Source organism: Mobula hypostoma, chromosome 3, assembly GCF_963921235.1.
Source record: "Mobula hypostoma chromosome 3, sMobHyp1.1, whole genome shotgun sequence".
Lineage (NCBI taxonomy): Eukaryota > Metazoa > Chordata > Chondrichthyes > Myliobatiformes > Myliobatidae > Mobula > Mobula hypostoma.
Window position 1 is genome coordinate 153023641 of NC_086099.1, and position 26797 is coordinate 153050437.

Consider the following 26797-nt stretch of genomic DNA (forward strand, 5'->3'; position numbering starts at 1 on the left):
ATGAGGTGATGATTTCCAACTTGAGGCAACAGCGTCTCCTGAATGGCAAGTGACATCTTACTTCAAAAGGGAAAATAGGAGTAGATATGAATGTGATCCACACATCTTTTCCCTCTAGGATTATCCCAGGTGTACTTGTAAACAGAAATTAGCAACTTTTATTTTTAAAATAATTTTTGTTTGTTTAATAAATCATTTTCAGATATCCATTTGAATGCTTTGATGCTAAAGATCAATGCAATCTTCCGTGGTCCTGCACGCCTGTCTCTCCCAAGTAGAGTGCCTTGAACTGGTAACTCAAATGAACACAATAAGTATTATCTTCCATTCTATGACATGAAATAAAATAGTCCAATAACGTACCAGAATGTTCTCACTAAATTTTGTTGTTTAAAGTGTTACTTCACTTTGCAAAGTGTCATAAAATTTTATTGTGTTACCACTCATTGAACCAAGAGTAACTGTTAAGACTGCCTGATTTTTATCACTGAAGTTCATTGGAAGTTCCTACAAACTAGCAGAAATATTGAAACCAAACAACTGGGAAATATGCTCTTTACTGCGTTGGATCAACAAGCAAATATCTGAAGTTATGCTCTTATGTGATGTGAGCTCAATGAAGTACCCTCAACTGAAAAATGATTTGAAATGCAATTGTTTTTGGAGGGTAAGGGATATTTCCTGTACAATTAGTCAATGGTACTTACCAGGAGAAATAATATAGAAGAAATTCTTGAAGTCATCCATCCAGACCTCTGCAAGCCTTCTATTATTCTTGTTTATAATCTGTCCTGTGCCTCCAGGAAATGTATAAGGAGTAGCTTTGCGAAATACATGGCCTACATGTGAACACGTAACTATTTCCAAAGTACCACCACACTGCCAGATCTAAACAAAACAATATGCATTTACAAAGCACATTTCACAACCTTATGACATTTTGGTGTTTTTGAAACAAGTACAAACTTTATTTATTGCTTTAAAGTAAAGCTGCACATGGTTTTAAAATGTACATATTGTTATATCACATATTTAGTTAATGCACTGGCAACATAATGCAACCAACACAAAGTTGTGACACAAAATTGTTGTAAACTGAGACAATTGTACATGTTAGTAACCCAAATAAACATTGCTTGAGTATTCGTTGAGTATTTAAGAGGTTTCAGTTAAAGTAATGCAATTCATGCACTGTTCTCAGAAAAGCTAAAGAGTTAAGAGAATGTATTTTACATCTCCAAAGCAAGTTAAAAATGCAAAGTGTGCAATTAACTGACTATATCTTAATGCAAATGATCTAAATTCCAACATGGAACTCTGCCCTCACAACACCCTGAAGCTTCGTTAAGAAGGTGGTGCATGTTATGGTGAGGTTGTATTAAGACATTGGTGAGGCCAAATTTGGAGTATTGTGTGCAGTTCTGGTCACCTAACTATAGGAAGCATATCAGTAAGACTGAAAGAGTGCAGAGAAGATTTACTAGGACGTTGCCAGGTCTTCAGGAGTTGAGTTACAGGAAAAGATTGAACAAGTTAGGGCTTTATTCCTTGGAGTGTAGAAGAATGAGGAGGGATTTGATAGAGGTTTACAAAATTATGAGGGGTATAGAGAGAGTAAATGCGAGTAGGCTCTTTCCACTTAGATTAGGAGAGATAAATACGAGAGGACATAGCTTTAGGGTGAAAGGGGATAAGTTTAGGGGGAACTTCTTCACTCAGACAGTGGTGGGAATGCGGAACGAGAGCTGCCATCTGACATGGTAAATGCGGGTTCACTCAAGTTTTAAGAATACATTGGATAGATACATGGATGGGAGAGGTCTGGAGGGTTATGGACTGGGTGCAGGTCAATGGGACTAGCACAATAAAGTTTTGGCACAGACTAGAAGGGCCGAATGGCCTGTTTTCTGTGCTGTAGCGTTCTATGGTTCTATAACAGGCACGGGCAGGAAGGAAGAAATGAGGTACTTGGGGAGTACAAGAAATGCAAGAGAGCACTTGAGAAAGAAATCAGGAAGGCTAAAAGAAAGCACAAGATTTCTTTAGCAGACAAAGTGAAGGAAAATCCCAAGGGCTTCTACAGATATGTTAAGAGCAAAAGGATAGCAAGGGACAAAATTTGCCCTCTGGGAGATCAGAATGGTAATCTATACATGGAGCCAAAAGGGATAGGGGAGATCTTAAATGGATTATTTTTGCATCTGTATATACTCAGGAGACAGACACAGTCTGTGGAAGTGAGGGAAAACAACAGCAAGGTCATGGATCCTATACAGATTACAGAGAAGGTGGAGTTTGATGTTGAGGCAAATTAGGGTGGATAAATCCCCAAGGCCTGACAAGGTGTTCCGTCAGAACCTGTGGGACCCTAGAGCAGAAATTACAAGGGCGTCAGCAGAGATTTTTAAAACATCCCTAGCAATGGGTGAGGTGCCAGTGAGCCTGACATCAATTGTAGGAAAGTTATTGGAAGGTATCCAAAGGGACCAGATATATAAGTATTTGGATACAGGAACTGATTAGGGATAGTCGACATGGCTTTGTGCATGGTAGGTCATATCTAACCAATCTGAGGAGTTTTTTGAGGAAGTTACCAGGAAAGTGGATGAAGGCAAGGTAGTGGACATTGTATACATAGAATTCAGCAAGGCTTTTCACAAGGTTACACATGGGAGGTTGGTGAAGAAGGCTCAGTCACACATTCAAGATAAGGTAGTAAATTAGATTAGATATTGGCTTTGTGGAAGAAGCCAAAGAGTGGTAGTAGATGGCTGCCTCTCTGACTGGATGCCTGTTACTAGTGGTGTGCCACAGGGATCGATGCTTGATCCATTGTTATTTGTCATCTAAATCAACAATTTGGATAATAATGTGATAAACTGGATCAGCAAATTTGTAGATGACACCAAAATCGGGAGCGTAATGGACAGCGAAGAAGACTATTAAAGTTAGCAGCAGGACCAGAATCAGCTGGAAAAATAGGCAACTAGATCCTCAATTTCTTCACTTGCAGATCTCAGTCAGTCTGGATTGGCAACATTTCCTCCACAATCTCACTCAGCACAGATGCACCACAATGTGTTTAGCGACCTTCTTTGTCTTGCTTTATATTTAAGACTGCGATGCTAAGCACAGCTCCAATGCATTAAGTTTGCCAACAACACCACTCTTGTTGGCTGAAGCAAAGATGGTGACAAATCTGCATATAGGAGGGAGACTGTAAATCTAGCTGAGTGGTGCCCCAGTAACAACCTCTCACTAAATATCAGCAAGACCAAGGAGATGATTATTGACTTCAGGAGGAGGAAACCAGAGGTCCATGAGCTAGTCCTTACTTGGGGATCAGAGGTGGAGAGGATCAGCAATTTCAAACTCCTTGGTGTCATCACTTCAGAGGATCTGTCCTGGACCCAGCAGGCAAGAATGAAAAAACCTGGCACCGCCTCTACTTGCTTAGAAGTTTGCGAAAATTCAGCATGTCATCTAAAATTTTGATGAAATTTCTATAGATGTGCAATGGAGAGCATTTTATTTTATTTAGTGATTCAGCAACCTTCTGGCCATTCCAGCCATGCCATCATAGCAACCCCACAACCAAATTAACCTTGACCTAATCATGGAACAATTTATAATGACCAATTAACCTACCCGGTTTGTCTTTGGAAGGAAACCAGAGCACCCAGAGAAAATTCATGCATTCCACAGAGAGGACGTACAGACTCCTTACAGGATGGCATCAGAATTGAACTCCGAACTCCAGAATGCCCTGAGCTGTAATAGCATTGCACTAACCGCTACCATGGTTGCATCGTGGCCTGGTAAGGAAATACCAATGCCTTTGTAAGGAAAGGCCTAAAAAAAAGTAGTGGAAATGGCCCAGTCCATCATGGATAAAGCCCTCCTCACTATTGAACAGATCTACACGGAGCACTGTCATAGGAAAGCAGCATCCGTCATTGAGGATCCCCACCGCTCAGGCCATTCTATCTTTCCACTGCTGCCATCAGAAGGTGGTACAGGAGCCTCAGGACCCACACCACCAGGGTCAGGAACAGTTATTACTCCTCAACCATCAGGCTCTTGAACTGGAGGGGATAACTTCCCTCACAGAATCAATGAAATATTCCCAGAACATATGTAATGACCTTCAAAGGATCCTTCATCTCATGCTCTCACTACTTAGTGCTTATTTATTTATTACTTTTTTTTAGTTCCCTTTCTTTATGGCACATTGGTTGCTGTTCATCCTGTTGGATGCAATTTTCATTAATTCTATTGTGTTTCTTGTATTTACTGTGATTACCTACAAGAAAACGAATCTCATGGTTGTATATGGTGGTATATATGTAGTCTGATAATAAATTTACTTTGAATTTTGAATACAGGAGTTGGGATGTACTGTGGCATTCTATAAGATGTTGGTGAAACCTAATTTGGAGTATTGTGTGCAGCTTTGGTCACCTAACCACAAGAAAGATGCAAGTAAAATTGAAGAGTGCAGAGAAAATTTACAAGGATATTGCAGGGAATTGAGGACCTGAGTTATAAGGAAAGGTTGAATAGATTAGTTTTCTATTCCCTGGGGAATAGGCAGGTCAAAAGTTTGGTGTGGACTAGATGAGCAGATTTAAATCATTTGCCTTCCAGTCAAAACAAATAAAATCAATAATTAAGTACTTACTCTGAAAGATATCTCCAGGTTTTCTCCTCCCCATATATCCATGCCTGCATCATATGTTCCTATTAACTCAAAGTAATCTCTGTCTATTGAAAAAAGTCCTCCTGCCATAGTGGGTGTTCTATAAACAAAGAAGATTGAAAGATTATAGCCAAGATTACCAAAGTTGTCTTTTTTAATAGTTGACAACAATATAATATTCATCTGCATGTTTAGATGCATAAAAATCTCAGGCTTGTTAAAGCAAGCACAATCATCTTTGTTTTCCTGCCAAAAAAAGTGTCTTCTGAACAACATCATCTTCCCAATATGTATCAATTTTAATGATCTGTACTTCTACTGTGGTACAAAATGTCCAATCAATTGAAGTCTTACTGGACTTTCTAGGTCACATGCAGTAGACCAGAAATTGCATTCAGAAGTGAAGCAAGAGTGGTTTTTGAAATTCCTAATAAAGGCTTCCTACAAAAATCTAAACTTTGTGGTGAGACCTTTCTTTCAGAAATCTGAGAATATGATGCCATCAAAAAGGCTGAATAGCTAAATAACTAAACATATGAAGAGTGATCATTTGGAATATACACACTATTAAATTATAAGCTGATACAAAAGAAGTGTAAATCAGATTATTTTCAAAATATCCATGCAAGGGAATTACATGTGCAAAATGAGCCTTTAGTAAAAGATAGCTTGCTAATTTGCAGGATTGGTATATATGCCATTAAAAATTCACACCTCATAGAACCAAGAACAAGATTTCAGTTTAAGTGAGAGTAGGTTATAAATAGCCTAATTTCCTATGTGTATAGCAATTTCAGTTTGATTACTGTAGTGAATGTCACAAATAGCACAACCTGTGGGGATGTGTCAATCACTGACTGTTGTCAAGTTAATGCATATGCAAAAGTTCTAAAGTTCTTTCCAGTTTCATAGACTGTGAACAATGGGAACCTCTGCTAGTACACTTGGAAAATTTTTAGCCACTTTGTTCATCTGTCTCCTATCTTCATTATATGTACATTGTCACCTTTAACTGCTCTCATTTGTTTATTAATATTTTTCTTACCTCAAATAATCTCATTTTTTTTTAATAAACCCTTCAAGGATTTTACTACTAAAGTAAAGCTTCTATTACTACAGTCGGCCCTCCTTATCTGTGAGTTCCACATGCGCGAATTCAACCAACCGCAAATCTAGAAAACCCGGAAGTGCTCTTCCAGCACTTGTTGTTCAGGTATGTACAGACTTCTTTTCCTTGTCATTATTCCCTAAACAATGCAGTATAACAACTATTTTACATGGCATTTACACTGTATTAGGTGTTATAAGTAATCTAGAGATGATTTAAAGTATACGGGAGGATGTGCGTAGGTCATCGTGGATTGGGATTGAAAAAAACCCGTAAGTTCTCTTACTAAGTAAGTCGGAACAGGTACATCTGGTATTATTTAGCGTCAGTTAGTCAAACGTTTGTCTTAGTATATATTTTACCTTTCTATGCATATAAAACACTTAAGAAACGTATGTTTCAGTGCCAGGCTTGGGAACGGAAGTTCCCGAGTGTGATCCAGTGACAGACCGCTCCCAAGCCGGGTTGATGTGGAGGATCAAAAACCCAAAACCCAATAATTAAACCACTGCATTGCTTAGTAATAATTGTTGCTTTCATCTGGGCAGGTCCTTTCTCACTTCATCCTTTAAAATTGTTCAGATCATTGACCGACTGTAGCCTAACGCTTTTCCAATGACCGATGGCGTTTCACCTCTTTCCCATCGCTTTATTATTTCCACTTCATTTTCAATCGTGATCGTGATTATTTTCGTGAACAGAAACACTGCAGATTCAGAGCTCCGCCGCCGGGTCCTAATTTCCACCGCACTAAGACAGGTTAAATAAGGTCTGGGGTTCCACTGGGTCCTAAGGTCCACCGCACTGAAACAGGTTGAATAAGGGACTTGAGCATCCGCGTATTTTTGGTATCCACGAGGGGTCCCGGAACCAATCCCTCGCGGATAAGGAGGGCCGACTGTACTCTATTAAAGGTGTTTTCTTACACTTTAACAACCTAACCACTTATATATTTTAGTTGATTTCTCTAAATGTACATGAAAGAATGCAAGTTTCTGCATCTGCACTGACACCTTAACAAATGTACCTGAGGATTATCTTAGATTCTGCAAATGCTTGAAAACATGCCTGGACACTCAGCAGGTGAGGCAGGATTTATGGAAGGAATAAACAGTTGATGTTGCAGGCTGGGATCCTTCATCAGCACTGGTAACAAAGGGGAAAGAAGCAAGAATAAGGTGAGGGGAGAGAAAGAACTACAAGCTGACATGTGATAGGTGAAGTGAGAAGATGGAGGTGATAGGTGAAAAGGGAGGGGGTAGACAGGGAGAGAGAAGGGGAGGGGGCGGGGGTTCTGGGGAAAAAAGGAGTAACAGGGTACGAGAGTGGGGAATGGAAAATGAGAAAAGGGGATAGGGGAAGAAATGATTGGGAGTTGGATAAATCGAAGTTTATGCCATCAGGTTGGAGGCTACCTAATGGAATATGAGGTGTTGCTCCTTCAACCTAAGAGTGGACTCATCATGGCAGTAGAGGTGGTCATGGACCAACATTTCAGAATGTGAATGGGGAGTGAAATTAAAATGTTTGGCCACTGAAAAATCCTACCCTTCTCTTTTTACTTCCAGTACTGATAAAGATTCTCAGCCTGAAATATCTCCTGTTTATTCGTCTCCATAAATGCTGCCTGACCTGCTGGGTTCCTCAAGCATTTTATGCGTTTTACTCACCTGTTTTAGAGTGTAACAAGCAAGGCACCCCATTGTCACCCAGTAATGCTCATGCACGCCCTCCTCCTCAAAAAAAATCTGTGCAAGATTGTCATGCACAAGACCTGGCTATGGTGACTCGGGGGGCTTTCACTGGTGGTCAGGGCCTTAGAAAAAGAATTGGGCAAAGAAACTTAATGGCACTTCAAGTTGCCCCAAGAACTGTATCTAGGCAAAAAATATTCAAGTAGAAGAGGAGCATCAAAAATCTGCCTGTTTCAAAATAAACTTCAAAATTTGCAGGTTATTTTTAAATGTTACCTTGTTTATTAACATCTTTTAACTATGACCTTTACAAAAGAACATTCGGAAGCATTTTAAATTCAGAATTTGAAGTGAAAAGGAGCAACCCTTATTGCACTGACATTAAGTAATACAGTAATATTAGCAATTTGAATAACTTGGTGTCAAACTACGCATAAAATGGAGAATTTTATCACAGATTAAATAATGCCCTTAATGTAATATAAAATTCTAATCAGGTAAGTTACAACAGTCCAATATAATATCATACTCAAGCGTACTTCCTATTTGATGAGAAAATAGAGTTTCAAGAGAAAATTATAGATTTTAAACCTTGGCTGTTGTATATACTTGTAATCAATTGGATGATTATACAAAAAAAGCCTCGATTAATGCACAGGATTACTCAATAGTCATTTAGTGGAAATGGTAAACAGCTTATTTATTAGTTTTCTAGTAAGCATGAAACATCTTGTTTTACATAAACTGGTTTTATTTTTTTTTTCCCCAGCACCCTTCTTATATAAATAAAGGAACAATTTAGACTAAGATCATGTCTCACAGAATTATGAAACCACAACACAAAGCAGCACTACAATAATATTTTATTGCTACATTTCTCCTTATTTTCTATGCCCATGTACTGGGAAAAAAAAAATCACTTGCACTTACCTTACTGGTATCGTTCGGTCTCCTTTCCTTCGATCCATCTCTCGCTGAGGTACAGGATACCAACGGAAGTTCAGTTTCCAATTAAATCCACCATAAGTCATATCTGATCCTGCCATATACTCAAATGTGTCATCACTAATCACATCAATTATTGGGCATACCACAGTACTCCTGGTGGAACAAAAGTCATTTTAAGCAAGCATGTATGATAATAACTACAACTCCATTGAAATGATGTGGCAATGATGAGATACGAGGGTTGATTGATAAGTTTGTGGCCTAAGGTAGAAGGAGTTAATTTTAGAAAACCTAGCACATTTATTTTTCATAGTCCTTTGATAGTCCTGACATCAGTCTTCACTGTGGAAGACACAGGCAATATACTGGAAATTCCAGTCAATAGAGGACATAGAAACATAGAAACATAGAAAATAGGTGCAGGAGTAGGCCATTCGGCCCTTCGAGCCTGCACCGCCATTTATTATGATCATGGCTGATCATCCAACTCAGAACCCAGCCTTCCCTCCATACCCCGTGACCCCTGTAGCCACAAGGGCCATATCTAACTTCCTTTTAAACATAGCTAATGAACTGGCCTCAACAGTTTGCTGTGGCAGAGAATTCCACAGATTCACCACTCTCTGTGTGAAGAAGTTTTTCCTAACCTCGGTCCTAAAAGGCTTCCCCTCTATCCTCAAACTGTGACCCCTCGTTCTAGACCTCCCCAACATCGGGAACAATCTTCCCGCATCTAGCCTGTCCAATCCCTTTAGGATCTTATACGTTTCAATCAGATCCCCCCTCAATCTTCTAAATTCCAACGAGTACAAGCCCAGTTCATCCAGTCTTTCTTCATATGAAAGACCTGCCATCCCAGGAATCAATCTGGTGAACCTTCTTTGTACTCCCTCTATGGCAAGGATGTCTTTCCTCAGATTAGGGGACCAAAACTGCACACAATACTCCAGGTGTGGTCTCACCAAGGCCTTGTACAACTGCAGTAGTACCTCCCTGCTCCTGTACTCGAATCCTCTCGCTATAAATGCCAGCATACCGTTCGCCTTTTTCACCGCCTGCTGTACCTGCATGCCCACTTTCAATGACTGGTGTATAATGACACCCAGGTCTCGTTGCACCTCCCCTTTTCCTAATCGGCCACCATTCAGATAATAATCTGTTTTCCTATTTTTGCCACCAAAGTGGATAACTTCACATTTATCCACATTAAATTGCATCTGCCATGAGTTTGCCCACTCACCCAACCTATCCAAGTCACCCTGCATCCTCTTAGCATCCTCCTCACTGCTAACACTGCCACCCAGCTTCGTGTCATCCGCAAACTTGGAGATGCTGCATTTAATTCCCTCATCCAAGTCATTAATATATATTGTAAACAACTGGGGTCCCAGCACTGAGCCTTGCGGTACCCCACTAGTCACCGCCTGCCATTCTGAAAAGGTCCCGTTTATTCCCACTCTTTGCTTCCTGTCTGCTAACCAATTCTCCACCCACACCAATACCTTACCCCCAATACCATGTGCTTTAAGTTTGCACACTAATCTCCTGTGTGGGACCTTGTCAAAAGCCTTTTGAAAATCCAAATATACCACATCCACTGGTTCTCCCCTTTCCACTCTACTAGTTACATCCTCAAAAAATTCTATGAGATTCGTCAGACATGATTTTCCTTTCACAAATCCATGCTGACTTTGTCCGATCATTTCACCGCTTTCCAAATGTGCTGTTATCACATCCTTGATAACTGACTCCAGCAGTTTCCCCACCACCGACGTTAGGCTAACCGGCCTATAATTCCCCGGTTTCTCTCTCCCTCCTTTTTTAAAAAGTGGGGTTACATTAGCCACCCTCCAATCCTCAGGAACTAGTCCAGAATCTAACGAGTTTTGAAAAATTATCACTAATGCATCCACTATTTCTTGGGCCACTTCCTTAAGCACTCTGGGATGCAGACCATCTGGCCCTGGGGATTTATCTGCCTTCAATCCCTTCAATTTACCTAACACCACTTCCCTACTAACATGTATTTCGCTCAGTTCCTCCATCTCACTGGACCCTCTGTCCCTTACTATTTCTGGAAGATTATTTATGTCCTCCTTAGTGAAGACAGAACCAAAGTAATTATTCAATTGGTCTGCCATGTCCTTGCTCCCCATAATCAATTCACCTGTTTCTGTTTGCAGGGGACCTACATTTGTCTTTATCAGTCTTTTCCTTTTTACATATCTATAAAAGCTTTTACAGTCCGTTTTTATGTTCTCTGCCAGTTTTCTCTCATAATCTTTTTTCCCCTTCCTAATTAAGCCCTTTGTCCTCCTCATGCATGAAGTGCATGAAGTTACCATAACTAGAGAGAAGGTTCTTGGGAAACTGAAAGGTCTGAAGGTTGATAGAAATTATCTGGACCAGATAGTTTACACCCCAGAGTTCTGAAAGAGATAGCTGAAGAGATGGTGGAGACATTAGTAACCTTTCAAAAATCACTAGATTCTGGATGGTTCTGGAAGATAGGAAAATTGCAAGTGTTACTCCACTCTTCGAGAAGGGAGAGAGGCAGGAAAAAAAAAGGAAATGATAGGCCAGTTAGTCTGTTGGGCACGTGGCCAAGTGGTTAAGGCGTTCATCTAGTGATCTGAAGGTCGCTAGTTCGAGCCTCAGCTGTGGCAGCGTGTTTGTGTCCTTGAGTAAGGCACTTAACCACACATTGCTCTAGTGTCTGCGTGAGGAGTGGTGCCCCACAGAGACTTCCAATCTGCGCCTTGTAAGGCATGAAAATGCCCGACGCAGGCCTCTCAAGGTCTGAGTCGACGTTCCCTCCTCTCTTCCCCTCCCTCCCTAGTCTGACGTCAGTGGTTAGGAAGATGTTCCAGTCGACTGTTAAGGATGAGGTCTCGGGGTACTTGAAGGCACATGATAAAATAGGCCGTAGTCAGCAAAGTTTTCTCAAGGGAAAATCTTGCCTGACAAATCTGTTGGAATTCTTAAGTGACCTTCTTGACTATTTTGGAGGGCTCTGTAAAGGTAATCAATCAGGCTAATATGGATTTCCGGATTTCCTCTCCCTGTCAGACATGAGTGAACTAGATAAATTTTTAAAACAAACTGGTAACATTGCATCATCATTGCTAATGACAAGTTTTCTTTAATTCTAAATTATTAATATGAATTTAAAGTATATAATTGCCAGTTTTTGTATTTGAATTTTTTTTTAAAAAGTATTTGAATTCTCATCTCTAGGTTGTTTACCCAAGTCTATCCAATCATGCGGCTTTTTTTTGCCAGCATTGTACTCTAACAGAAGAATATAATTTAATAGCGACCTGAGGGAAGTAACCACTGCCAGATGCCACCAAAATTTATACTGGCCTCTCAGCTTCTCACAGTAATGTATGAGGCCATTAGGGATGGTCACTAAGTATAGTGGCAGGAGAAAGCACAATGCAACAAATCAAAATGGACAGCAATACAAAGATACTTCAGAAAATTGCAAAGAGCTCTAGAATCTTCAATAATAGAGGTTAAGAAAGTTGGCAACATATTACATAAAGGAATAGTAAGGATATTCATTTTAATAGAAAGAACACTAACACTGTCAAAAAGTGAAAATAACTAAATGTTGTGCTGACTTATGAAATAGAAAAAATTAATATGTAGGTACAACAAGCAACTTCAAAGTCAAACATAATGTTGAACTCCCATTGGAGTTGGCAAAAGGCACAAGAGATTGCAGATGCTGGAATCTGCAGCAACTAACAATCTACTGCAGGATCTTAGTGGATTGAACAGCACATCTGTGGGGGCGGGAGGGAGGAAATTTCAACATTTTGGGGAAACCTTGTGTTAGGACTGAGTGTGGAAAGGGAAAACAGCCAGTATAAAAAGGAAGGAAAGTGGTGAGAAACAGATTAGTAGGCAATAGGTGGACTGAGGACTGGTGAAGGATGAAGGACAGATGGTATCAAGTAGGGGGAGGGATTTGAGAGACCAAGGCTGTTGGAGGGGGGAAGAGAGAGAGGGATTTAGTGGGTGAAATGTGTGGATGGTAGGTGGGTAGAACCAGGAGGGGGATTCACCTATTTATGTTTTGATTTTTGTCAAAAGAATGGACAAGGAATAGATTCAATCCAGTAAAAGTTTACTCAATTCTTTGGATTGGGTGCCTGTCCTAGAGGGACAGGCCAAGAAATCATTATTATTCTCATTGGAATTTAGGGAATTCAGAGTTGATTCCCTTGAAACTAAAGGTAATGGATGGATTAAGGAGGTTAAGAAACTGCATGACTCTTGCTCATGCATGAAGAGTCTTGGCTAGGGTACACAAAATCAAATTATAAATTCAGACAAAAGATAATTGAGATTGACAGATTTTTTTGGACACTAAAGGAACCAAGTAGGAAAGTGGAGATTATGCATGATTAACCATTTTACTTAATACTTGAGGAATTATAAAGTCACAGCTCTTGCTTCTGCTTTTTACATTTTTGGTGGTAGGAACAGTAATATATTTCCCAGTCAGATGATATGAAATTCTGAGGGAAACCTCCAGTCATTCACATTCCAATGTAGCTGAAGCTTTTGTCTTTCTTGGTGATAAAGACTGAAACCTTGGGAACTGTTGTCAAAGAAGCACCGAGGACCAACTGGAAGCAGTTTGTAGACAGGACACAGAGCAGCCACTGTGTGCTGGTGGTAGACAGTATGAATGTTTAGGGTTGAAGATGGGGCCACATTACCGCAGGCACTATTAGTTAAAGAGCTAACCAGAGGACCAATTTCCATTTGAACTCATGAACTAACAATCGTGACCAAATACATGATTGTTAATTTTGGTGGAATCCAACTAGTCCACCCATGTGAGCAATCTCACTCAAAAGGTGGGATGCCTCTCCCAAAATATTTACAGCTCAGGTTCTGAAGCTGCCACACCTGCAAAAAGGTTACCAGAATTACTTCAATGTTTTCAGAGCATCTTATATTGTGCCTTCACAGGAACGGGTGAAATCAATTACCAAAAAAATCCATCTGTACCAATGACTGATAGAATTAACAGTTACATAAGGATGATAAAACGTAGAACTTTCCTTTAAACATTATGCATTTTAAAGGAAGTCACAGTTTTATTCACATCAAAAGCAGATGTTGAACAGCCACCAACTCTTAACAAGTGAATTTGCTCATCACTAAACTAACACAGAAATTCCTCAAAAAGCTATTAAAAGAGTGACAGGTTGAATAATTTGCTAAACATACTATGTTACTCCACAGGAAGGAACCCCTGAAATTGTGTACTGGGCTAATGATCTTTTCCAGATCTTAATAAAGCCTCCAAGAATTATTCTAAGACTTGACTAGGGCACAGCGTACAGGTGGGATCACAGAATCAGAAAGAAACAATGGGCACCCCAGACTGAGATGAAAAGTTTATTCACTCACAGAGGATGGTTGTTAATTTTTGAAATTCCTCACCCCCAGGGTGCTGTGGAGGCTTAGTCAAAGGGTTCATTCAAAGCAGAAGTGGGTAATTTTCTAGATATTGAGGCAATCAATGAAATAAATGCTGAGATAAATGATTAATGAATGGCACATTAGGCTTGAAGGATAGACAGCCCATTCCTGATCCTAACACAACATTCCTATTCAACACATTATATACAATAATTAATAACCAACTACAAATTGCTAGTCTTACAAGCCAACTTTACGAAGTAAGTTAGAAGGAAGTTTCAGCTCAACTCAGATGGCAGCCTTAATAGGTTCTGACCAACTCAAGCATCATACAAATATCTCAGAGACACCTTTAATGCTATACCAAGAGGAGCAGCGTGGAATACATTTTATTTTTGCATGAAATGCTACACAAAACTCTTTCAGAATTCCTTGGCAAAGCTCAAACATTAGCACAGTGTCATGGCTAATATCAGCCCCAATATAAATAGCTAGCCATTCATTTTGTTTACTGTTTATTAAGCCTAGTTTGTACATGATGGTAAAATTCAAAACTAATTTCATTTTTATGAAGTATACTGATTTCTTTTATTCTGTATACCTGCTCAAAACTCTTAGAAATATTTGAAGTGATTGAGAACTTAACCACAACACTTATATACAAAATTATTCTTACTTGTTCATTTTAATCCTTGCTAGTAGTGGTTCCAACCAGCCCACTGTGCATTCACAATGTGCATCCAAGAAAGTGATAACTTGTCCAGTAGAAGCTGCTGCCCCTTTCAGTCTTGCTCGAATCAAACCTGAGCGCTGTTCCATGCGTAGAATTCTAACTGGTACTTGCAATTTCTTCACGTATTTCTCCAAGGGCTTGTTCAAAAAATCTAGAAAACAACAATATTTTTTCAGCTAAAATTGCGCATTTATTACCTTTGAAAATTTAAAAAGCACAGCAATCATGAAAAATTACATTTAAAAAATAATATCTTCAAATCATTTGTGTCACAATGATGCATTTCATTTTATCTTTAAAAAGCAAAGCACAACACTCACTTAAAATGCTGAGCTGGCAATTTCTTCAATTCGGTCTTGAAATTAGTGAACAAAATGCTCATAAGCTGTGCCACTACATTTATTTTGTATTGTCTAATATTGTCAGGTGTATACAGTTATTTACTTTAATGCTCCAATTTTCTATTGCCAGTGAATAAACGAACAATTTCTTCAATCCAGTTTACAAATGAAAATGTATTTGTAATTGACACTTATTAGGAACATACAGGCACATTTGCTAGTGCTTAAACTGTTCTGTAATGTATTGTTCTATATTACACTCAAATACTGGTTCAAAGTTTTCTTGCATGCATTTACATTGAATTGTACAAAACTCTGCATCAATAGGAAAAAGACTGAGAAGCAACCAATGTGCAAAAGAAAATAAGACAAATTTAAAAAATACTGAGAACATGATATGTAGAAATCTTGAAAGAGAGTCCGTAGGTTGTAGAATTAGTGGTGACTGAAGTTATCCATGTTGACTTAGGAGCTGGATGGTTGTGGGGTAGTAACTGAATCTGACTGCCTGGTATCCAAGACTTCTGTACCTCCTGATGGTAGTAGCGAGAAGGCATACCCTGAATGGTGGGGGTCTTTGATAATGGATGCTGCTTTCTTGTGGTTGCCATTTATGTAAATATACTCAATGCTGAAGGTTTTGCCTGTGATTCACCCTGGGTTTACTGACTTCGATTCACCTTGAAGTCAGTAAACCCAGGGTCTGTGATGCATGTGAGATCTGGCAACTCCCTTTTTTATAAATACCTTTCATAGAGTAACAGATGAAGCCAGAAATGCTTTCAGCCGTAATACCCACCAACTGTGCCAAATTTATTAATGCTTCAATAAGTACACATTAGTCATATCACATTATCGTTATCATGTGTATGAAAAAAATACTATATACCCTAATTTAACCCACATTTAATAATGTTAACCATGAAACTACCAAATAGTGATTGAAAACCCACATGGCTCACTAAGGCCCTTCAGGGAAGGAAAACTGTCCTTCTTCGGCTTCTATTTGATTCTAACCCCACTGATGTGTTGAGTGTTAACTGTTGAATGTTCAGAGGCCATATAGATAGACAGTAAACAGTTAGTAATGTGCATATGTTATGGAGGAATTTAAACAAATCAGAAACTCCTTAATAAGTTAGAAAACAATAATTGTTTCCAAAGATAAAACAGCATTTCATAATGAACAAATCATCTGAAAAATCCATTACAGATTAACCTAGCATCACTATCAGAAATGTGAAATTTGTTTCAAATTACTCAGCAGGACGTTACATAATTATTTCTAAGTATGTATACATTCTAAGCATTTAAATGCTGAGCAAAATGATACTACACATTACATATTTGTCACATCACATCATAGCTTGACACTTTTTGGTAAAGGAATAAAATTAATTTTCATAAATCAAGGAAAAGCAGTATTTCTTCATTTACAAAATGCTTTCAACAGCATTGCTACTGTTTATCCCCTGCTTATAATATTTCAATCATCGCAATCTAAATAATGAAAGGTGAAAAGCACAGAAAAATTCTTACCAATTTATAACTATGTAATTAATGAAACTTTTCCATTGCGTGCTACTGCATTTTAATCGCAGCCAATAATTTGTTCTTTAAAAGTTGTTCAACATTTCTGGCATTCTGCTTTAACAACAATCCTTGAATTCTGGTCTAATCAAATATTTTCCCCCAAACTTAGAATCATCTCCTTAACTTTAGAGGTTATTTAAAAAACACTCAGTCACGAAACAGAGGACTCCAATTGCCAGAAAACAGATAGTGTAACATTATATTACAAATTAAATTTCAATAGAATATGAATGACTAAAAGGAAAAAATCAGTTATTTATTCTGAGTAATATAATGTCTTGTTTCAAGGCCTCCATTTATCTAATGGGACACCCCAAATATGCACAATGGTGTTCAATTCTGAATGTTATTGATGCGGTTTTCATCTATATATGCATTGAAGGATGGTGTGACCAATCAGAGAAGCAGACATGAATTCAATATGAAGACTTGCAAAGTACAGCATTGAGATCTACAATTAATAGGTTCACACTAGTTACTGATTCTCCATTTGTCTCGCACCTTTTTCTTTTTTTTTCTTTGCAAGTCCCAACCTAACACCTTCACCATTAACCTCTTGATCCAATTATCCTTCTAACCTTCAGTCCAACTCTTATCAATCTGTGGTGCCACTTGCACACTGACCACACACCCAGTTTCAACATTGTCCAGCTAATCTCTACCAATCTGTCTCGTTCCCACAAACTATACACCATTTTTACTCTACTCTTACTGATATCCTTTGCATCACTGTACTTGTAAAGTCTGTTCAGTAGCATACATCTTGGGCATCACATGCTTTACAAGGCTTTGAAATTAACTCAGTTTTCTATTTCTGCAACTTGCCTTCTCAATTTTAATGATTTGTGTAAGATAGACATGCAAAAAGAGGTAATATTAAAAGTCTGCACTATAAGCAATCTGAACATAACACTGAAGGTCATCTATAGTCACACAATTTCTTTGTATCTCTTAAAATCACACGCATCTTTTCAGCCAAATGCAACAACTAACCTCGGATGAAACTTTCTCTAATATGTGCATTTATACATATTAGTATGCACACACACACACATTTACACCTTATATAATGACTACAAATTGCTGAAAATGGAGGAGTAGCATTCTGAATGATATTGAGAAGATAAAGTCTATTCATTGGGCAACTGAGGCTCCAGGTAACAACATAAGGAATACACCCCACCAAATGTACTAGGCTTTCCACCCCATTAAGCACCTCAGAATCCACAAAACTGGATTGAAAACAAGTCACCTGCAATTCTAAGGACTATAAAACAATAGCAAAGACAGGCAATAGCAGATCATTTAAATTCCCTATCATACAAACAGTTGGAAGAGTGATCTTAAAGATGTAGCTTTTGTTTACACAGTAACAAAACAATTTCATACAGGTGTGGGATGGCTGCTGCATTGCATTTCTAATTTATATGGAAATTAACTTGTATGCAATATGAGAACTGCCAAGTACTGCATTAGGAAAAGTGAACAGGGTTCATCCTAGCTGGTGCAGCCTTTAAGGTTATAATAGGTTTCTATTTTTGAACTTCAAATGAAGCCAACAGGTGTTAATGCAAAAGATATTTCCAATCCTCAATGAAAACAATGTGGTCAAAAAATTCACATTAGTCATTAAAAAAAAAACAAAGTAGACTAATTCTGGATTTAAAACATCTCGGCATGCTGTGAATTTATATATCTATCCTTTTATTTCTTTATAAATATTAAACCTGGTACCAGTTCTAAACTTGGAAAAGTTACTCACGGGAGCAGCTTTTGCTCTGAACATGAACTTCATAGCTCCACATATCAAAAACTGAGAGCAGAGATACTAAAATACAATTCAAAAGTTGCATGATCAAAGTAAGACCCAAGAGAACTCTTTCTAGACATTCAACTTTATCAATTTAACACTTACATGCAAATGCAAAAAATTTTAACATCACTATTCTTGCCAAGTTTACCACTATGTATGCAAAATAGAAGAATGGAATATCTTATAAAAGTGAAAATAATAAGTTTAATTGAAAAATATGAATTTTGCTTTGCTCCTAATGCCTGGAATTTAATTAACCGAAGGTTTCCTTTTTGATGCAATATTTCCTGAGCAACTTTGTCTCCTAGTTCCTTTCTCTGCTAATGCCAAAAAGCCAAACATTTCTCTCTGTCATCTGGGAGACTGAAATATTATATTCTCATTACCTTAGTGAAATTCATGATTCAAAGTGCAGGAAATTCTCCCTGACACTTCCTGGCCTGTATCTATAGATCCAACACCTTTCTATCAGACACAGATGGAAAATTGGCTAATTGATAGAAAGCAGTGGCAATAAATGGATTGAGAAACTGTAACTGGTGAGGTGCTGTAAGGATTATCGATGTAGCCTCAGCTATTTACAATACATTTGGATAAATTTGTTAAAAATATGTATAATATCTACATATGGAAATCAGGATGATAGATGGGTAGCAAATTTAATTTTAAATCACTAGAAGCAATGAAGCACAAATAAGTACTTTATACACAAAACCAATAACTTATCTGTTGCTGTTCTAAACAGTAAGAACCCAATAAGTAAAATCATGTCTTGAAATGTAGCCCTTCAAACCTGCTCTACCCTTTAACAAAAATCATGACTGACCTTCCATTCAACATCATTTTCCCCACATTTTCTCTACATGTATCCATTTCCAGTGTCCAAAATCACAACTAATGTTAGAATTTGTGTGTACATGTCAAGCAAATGTCATCTACCTCCCACATTCTTCTACCAATGAGGTTAATTGAACACTACACAAAATAAAACAATTCAAATTAACTCTTGGGGAGAAAATTCTCATCGTGTCATTTCAGATCCAAAATCCCAAATCCATAATCATTGGCTTTCTACCCGGATGAAACTGCCTCTCAGCATCTTTTCTGCCAATATCTTTATTAGAAACACTAAAATGAGATCATACTCATTTTTTTTTCTGAACTTCAGAACATCTATGAACATATGTCTGACTAGGTGGACAGCTTTGTAGTATAATTGTGCATGTAATAGACCTACAACTTCATATCAACAAAGTTCAAAGTAAATTACCAAAGTATATACAGTTTCAAGAAAAATTTTGTGAACCTTTTGCGATGACTTGGTTTTCTGCATTAATTACTCATAAAACGTGGTTTGATTGTCATCTAGGTCACAATCATAGACAAACACTATCTGCCTAAACTAATCACAGACAATTGTACTTCTGGTCAACACTGAGTACACCATTTAAACAATCACAGTCTACTTTCAAAAAAGTAAGTGAACTTCTGGGGTAATGTCTTCTACAAATACTATTTAGAGTCAGGCGTTCCAATCAATGAGATGAGATTGGAGGTGTGGGTTGTAGAGGTGCCCTGCCCTACAAAAAAGACACACAAATCAGGTTACTGATGGAGCCTGCTTTTCTCAAGAAAGATCTGTTTATGTGTGCCGTGCTTCAATCAAAACAACTTCCAAAGGAACTTAGAAGAATTGTAGAAATGTATGAGGAAAACACTACAAAAGCATTTCTAAAGACCTGAGTGTTCATCAGTCCACTGTAAGAGAAATTGTCTACAAATGGAGGAAATTCAGTGCTGTCACTACTCTCCCTAGGAGTGGGCATCCTGCAAAGATCACACCAACAGCAAAATGTGCAATGTTGAAAGAGGTGAAAAAGAATCCATGGTAACAGCAAAAGACCTGCAGAAATCAACAGAACTTGCTAAAGTCTCTGTTCATGTATCCACTACAAGAAAAATGCTGACCGAGAATGATGTTCATGGAAGGACACCACAAAGGAAACCACTGCTCTCCAAAAAAAAAACATTGCTGCACATCTCAAGATTGAAAAAGACCACCTTGATTGTCCACAGTGTTGCTGGGGCAATGTTCTGTGGACAGATGAGACAAAAGTTCAACTTTTTGGCAGAAATGCACACCACTATATTTGGAGGAAAAACAGCAATACACACCAACACCAAAACCTCATTCCAACTCTGAAGCATGGTGGAAGGAGCATCATGGTTTGGGGCTGCTTTGCTGCCCCAGGGACTGGACAGCTTGCAATAGTCAAGGGAGCAATGATTTTTAAATTATATCGAGACATTTTACAGGACAATGTCAAGGTAGTGGTCTATCACCTGAAGCCTGATAGAAGTTGGATGATGCAACAAGACAATAACACAAGAGTAAATCAACATCAGAATGGTTTAAAAACAAGAAAATTCATGTTTTAGAAGAGCTAGGTCAGAGTCCAGACCTTAACCCAATTGAAATGCTGTGGCATGACCTGAAGAGGGCTATTCATGCATGCTATCCCAGAAATATTGATGAATTGAAACAGTTTTATATGGAGGAATGGTCTAAAATTCCTCAACATTGTGCAAGTCTGATCAGCTGCGGCAGGAAAAAGTTTGGTACAGGTTATTGCTACTAAAGGAGGTTCTACCAGTTATTAAATACAAGGGTTCACATACTTTCTCCATTCTGAAGTGTGAATGATTAAACAAAGTGTTCAATAAAGACATGAAAAGTACAATAGCTTGTGTGGTATTAAGGAGATTCTGCTATTATTGTGCCAGATGAAAATCAGACCACATTTCATGAGTAATTAATGTGGAAACCAGGTAATTGCAAAGGGTTCACAAACTTTTTCTTGCAACTGTAAATGAAATCACATATAACCCCGAGATTCATTTTCTTGCTGGCATACAAAGTAAATCCAAGAAACACAATAGAATCAATGAAGCACTGCAGTCAACAGGCCAGAAAAACAACAAATGTGCAAAAGACAACAAACTGTGCAAAAAGAAAAATAAATAATAATAGTAAATATCAAGAACATGAGTTGATGAGTTCTTGAAAGTGAATCCATAGGTTGTGGGAAGCATTCAGTGATGGTGTGAATTAAGTTGAGTGAAGTTACCCCCTCCAGCTCAAGAGCCTGATGGTAGAGAGGTAATAACTGTTTCTAAACCCGATGATATGGGCTGTGAGGCTCCTGTACCTTCTTCCTCATGGCAGCATTGAAAATAGAGCATGGTCTGGATGGTGGTGGTGGCGGGGGATGGTCTTCAATGATAGATACTGTCTTTCTGCAATAGCACCTCATATAGGTGTGCTAAATGGTGGTGCAGACTTTACCTGTGATGGGCTGGAACCATATCCTCTACTTTTCGTTAGGATTTTCATTTCAAGGGTGTTGGTGTTTCCATACCAGGCTGTGAGACAGTCAGTCAATAGACCCTCCACCATACATCTATAGACGTTTGTTGAAATTTTAGATGTCATTCCAAATCTTCGCAAGTCTTCTAAGGAAGTAGAGGTATTGCAGTGGTTTCTTTGTAATGGCACTTATCCTCTGAAATTATACCACTGAGGAATTTAAAGTTACTGACCTTCTCCACTCTGATCCCCCCCACTGAGGACTGGCTCAAGCATCTCTGGTTTCCTCCTCCTGAAATCAATAATCAGCTCCTTGGTTTTGCTGCCATTGAGTGAGAGGTTGTTGTGGCACCACTCAGCCAGATTTTCAATCTCCCTCCTATATGCTGATTCATCACCACTTTTGATTCAGTCAACAATGGTGTCATCAAAAAACTTAAATATTGCATTGGAGCTGTGCTTATCCACACAGTCACAAGTATAAAACACGTAAAGATTGTGGAGGAGATGTTTTTGTAAGTGGGTTGTAAGTAAGGAAATCGAGGGTCCAATTGCACAAGGAGTTATTGATGCCAAGATCTTGAAGCTTATAGATTTGATTAGATGATAGTATTGAATGCCAAGCTGCAGTTATTGAAGAGCATCCTGATGTACGAATATTTGCTGTTCAGATGTTCCAGGGTTGAGTGAAAAGCCAATGAAATGGCATCTGTTGTGGACCTGTTGTGATGATAGGCAAACTTGAATGGATCCAAGTTGCTTGTCAGGCAGGAGTTAATGAATTTCATCACCAACCTCCCAAAGCACTTCATCACAGTGGATGCAGGTACGACTGGACGACAGACATTGAGGCACGTTACCATGTTCTTCTTAGGCCCTGTATAACTGAAGCCTTATTAAAGCAGGTGGGTTCCTCAGATTGCCAAAATGAGAGGTTAAAGATATCAGTGAACACTCCAGCCAGCTGATCAGCAATGGTGTTTGGTATTCGGCCAGGTACACTATCTGAGCCAGATGCTCCCCTTGGGTTCACCCTTTTGAAGTGTGCTCTCATGTCAGTCTCAGGGACTAAAATCATAAGGTATTCGTGAGCTGTGGGAATCTGCGATCCAAGTTCAATCATAATCTCTACACTGTCTATGTTGAGTTTACACACTCTATGACCACACGCGTTTCCTCTGGCTGCTCCAGTTCTTTCTTGTGTACTAAAGATATATGGTTTGGTACCCTGATTAGCAACAATAGATTGAATTAGTGTGTAAGTGAGTGGCAAAATCTGGGGATTATCTGTGCCATCCTTCTTTTTCATCTTTTGTGAAGTCAGAACTAGTTGTGAGGAAGTTGTTGATTGTTTGTTCACATCGCTGTACCATAGTATCAAGTTCAGTTAATGAGATTTCTTGTTAAGTATCTTGGAATATTTTCATGCATGAAATGTGTGATGGAAATTCAAGCTGTTTATCCTTACCAATTAACATATTCAGCAAACTCTCTAAAACCTCAGAATTGTATCAGGAAAAATAAGCTTTAGTGTCTTCCTACATTCATCATCCTTTTCTCGGTGAATTGGTTTATTATTGTCACATGTATTGAGGTACAGTGAAATACTTTGGTTTTTCATGCCATCCATTCAGATAATTTCATTAATCAGGACATTTATGTAAAGTACAAGGGGAAACCAGAAACAGAATGCAGAATAAAGTGTCATAGTTACAGAGAAAATGCATTGCAGGCAACCAATAAGATTAGGGACCATAGCAAAGTAGATTGTGAGGTCAAGAATCCATTTGATACTGGGTGCTGTTCAATAGTGTTATAGCAGTGGGACAAAAGTTGTTCTTGAGCTGGTGGTAGGAGTTTTTAGGCTTTTGGATCTTCTGCCTAATGGGAGGGGAGAAGTGAGAGAATATCTAGGGTGGGTAGTATTGTGCATTTAATATTTCAGTAATATTTGCATAATATTGTAAATATATTGTTTGATTAAGCATTCTTTGTTTACATAATTCATTATGGGTTATGCATAAAAGTATGTGAATGGCATACGTCATTATGCTACCACATCATAAGTGCACGCCTACTAAAGAAAAACTAAACATACAAAAGTTACCCCAGGGCCCTGGGCTCCTGTATATTTCTTTCATTTAGTTTCTGGAGAGACAAAAGATAAGTGACAACGAAGAGTTTTAAAATGAACTCGAGACGAGTACCTACCTGTTGAAACACAAAGAGATAAAGAGCTGTACAAGTTTTTAAAAAAAAACTGAAGCACGTGTTTCTTCACAAGCGGACAGAGACGGTTGAGTAAAAACAGAGACAGAAAATAGACAAAATTCCCCGGTTCATAAACTGATTATTATTTATGATTATCATAAATTTCAAAATGCAGAAAAGGGTGGCTACAATGGAAAGATAAATGTGTTTAATTGCATAACAGATAACTGAATATATACTGAACAAATTGAGCAGTGTTTTGAACTAAATAAAAAAGCCAATGAAAAGTGAATCCCTGTTTTACTGACTGCAATAGGTAAGAAAGCATACAATTTGCTTAGAAGTTTGACTGCTCCAACCAAACCAGCCAACAAGAGCTTTGCTCATATTATGACAATAATGCAGGAACATTTAGAACCAAAATCAATGTTGATTGCAGAATGCTTTAGGTTTCATGAATGGAATCAAAAGGAAAGCAGAGGGGGGGCTCGCCCTCCCGAATTTTAGATTCTATTACTGGGCAATTAATATTCGATATTTAAAATTTTGGTTACAAGATTTGGACGCATCTTTAAACCCTCATTGGGTAAATCTTGAATCTAATTCATTACAAGGGTTTTCCTTGGGTTCCGTTTTAGGAACTTTACTTCCTTTTACTTCTTTTAAATCATATAAACAAATGAATAACCCAATAGTTAAGCATACTTTACGTATATGGTTTCAATTCCGAAGATTTTTTGGGTTTAATCAATTTATCCTAGCAAGTCCCATTATATCAAATTTTCTTTTTCAACCTTCCACAATGGATCAAGCCTACTTTGATTGGAAAACCAAAGGTATAATATCTTTTCGTGATTTATTTTTGGATAATTGTTTTATGTCTTTTGATCAACTCTCTAATAAATATAACTTACCCAGATCTCACTTTTTTAGTTATCTACAGATTAGAAACTTTTTAGTTACTGTCTCCCCTAATTTTCCACACCCATATCCAATGGACACTTTGGAAAAAATCTTAGATTTAAATCTCTCTCAGAAAAGTATAGTAGCAATTATATATAATATAATTATGAATTTATGTCCTGATGCTTCTAATAAAATTAAAGCTGACTGGGAAAGAGAACTTGAGATTAATAAACCGACTGAAAAATGGGAAAAAATTCTTCAGTTGGTGAATTCATCCTCTGTATGTGCTAAACATAGGTTGATACAGTTTAAAGTAGTGCACAGGGCTCACATGTCCAAAGATAAACTATCTCGTTATTACTCTTATATTAATCCAATATGTGACAGTTGTCATTTCAAGATAGCTTCTTTAACCCACATGTTTTGGTCATATCCCTTGTTGGAGAAATATTGGAAAGATATTTTTGATATTATTTCAAATATAGACTTACAACCTCATCCAATTACTGCTGTCTTTGGACTACCAATGTTAGACTTAAATAATTTAACCTCTTCATCACGAAGGATGATTGCATTTCTTACTTTAATAGCTAGAAGGTCCATTTTGTTGAATTGGAAAGAGATCAACCCTCCTACTGTATTTCATTGGTTTTCACAAACTATGGTGTGTTTGAATTTGGAGAAAATTAGAAGTGCAGTTTATGACCCTTCTATTAAGTTTGAAAAAACTTGGAGGCCATTTATTCAGCATTTTCATTTGATGTTAATTTGGTCATTTCCAAACTTGTTTTATCTCTCTGTACTGTTGTTGGAGGGGAATGGAGTCGTCGACACTAAAGTTTTCTTCTTTTCCATTTTTAAGTTGTTAGTTTTGCCCAAGTCTTTTAGTTTAGTTGATTAATTTTGTTTTTCTTTGGGGATGGGGTTTTTTTTTTTGGTTTTGTTTTTTTTTCTTTTTCATGATTTTTTTTCAGTTTTTTTTTGATTTGTATTATCCGTTGTCAGTTCTACATGATTGGGAGCTTTGTTAACTTACACTATTTGACTTTACAATTATTTTTCTTAAGTGTAACAATATATCTCCTATTATTTGTATTATTGCTATGTTTTGTTTCTGTATTTCGAAATTAATAAAAAGATTGAAAAAGAAAGAAAAGGAAAGCAGAGGCCAATTCGTCGTATGTGGCTGAATTGTAGAAATTGTCTAAGCATTGTCAGTTCAGTGATGCACTGAGAGACCATTTAGTTTGCGGAATCGTACAAGAAAGCATTCAAAAACAGATTTTAAGTGAAGCACATTTAAAAGTGCAGCTTAAATTGCTGTATCAATGGAAACTGCAGCCAAAGACGCAATTGAGTCACAGTCAGGAATGAAAGTGTGAACAAAATTGCAATGTCCAAACAGAAACCTTCCTGTATGAACAAATTTTGTTACTTTTATGTTTTTGCACTACTTAGTTTATTTAACTTTTGATATACATACACAAACATACACTTACTATAATTCAGTTTTCCCCCCCTATATTATCATGTATTGCATTGTACTGCTACTGCAGTTAACAAATGATATATGCTGGTGATATTAAACCAGATTCTGATAAAAAGTAGAGTTGCAGTTTCAAAAAGAACACTAATCCGCATGCTACTGATGAAAAATCTGATAATGATGAGAGTGACACAGGACTGAGTAGCCTTGAGATTTAAAATGTGAAAACAACCAGCTCAACTGTTCCGGTCATTCCATAAAATAAGTCTGAATGGCATTTCTGAAGCTTACAGATATCTAAATAACAACTTATACTGAAGAAATTATAACTCCTGTGGGAATGACATTGTTGTATTTCACTGTTACAATCAACAAGCCACTTTCGGCTTGTATAGGGTAAAAAGAGAAGGGACAACTTTGCGGGGATGTGACTAGTTGAGACAACTACAACTT

The 26797-nt window shown here is 37.8% G+C and overlaps 1 protein-coding gene across 3 annotated transcripts in view; it reads right to left on the reverse strand.

Moving 5' to 3' along the window:
* Nucleotides 1–26797, reverse strand: part of galnt1 (UDP-N-acetyl-alpha-D-galactosamine:polypeptide N-acetylgalactosaminyltransferase 1) — a 161203-nt gene that overhangs the window by 26604 nt on the left and 107802 nt on the right. For all 3 annotated transcript variants that reach the window (XM_063043908.1, XM_063043907.1, XM_063043906.1), the window contains exons 5-8: nucleotides 14571–14778; nucleotides 8432–8602; nucleotides 4682–4799; nucleotides 708–888 (exon numbers count right to left, since the gene is read on the reverse strand). In XM_063043908.1, coding sequence (XP_062899978.1) covers nucleotides 708–888; nucleotides 4682–4799; nucleotides 8432–8602; nucleotides 14571–14778 — 678 coding nt within the window. The remainder of the gene's footprint in view (nucleotides 1–707; nucleotides 889–4681; nucleotides 4800–8431; nucleotides 8603–14570; nucleotides 14779–26797) is intronic.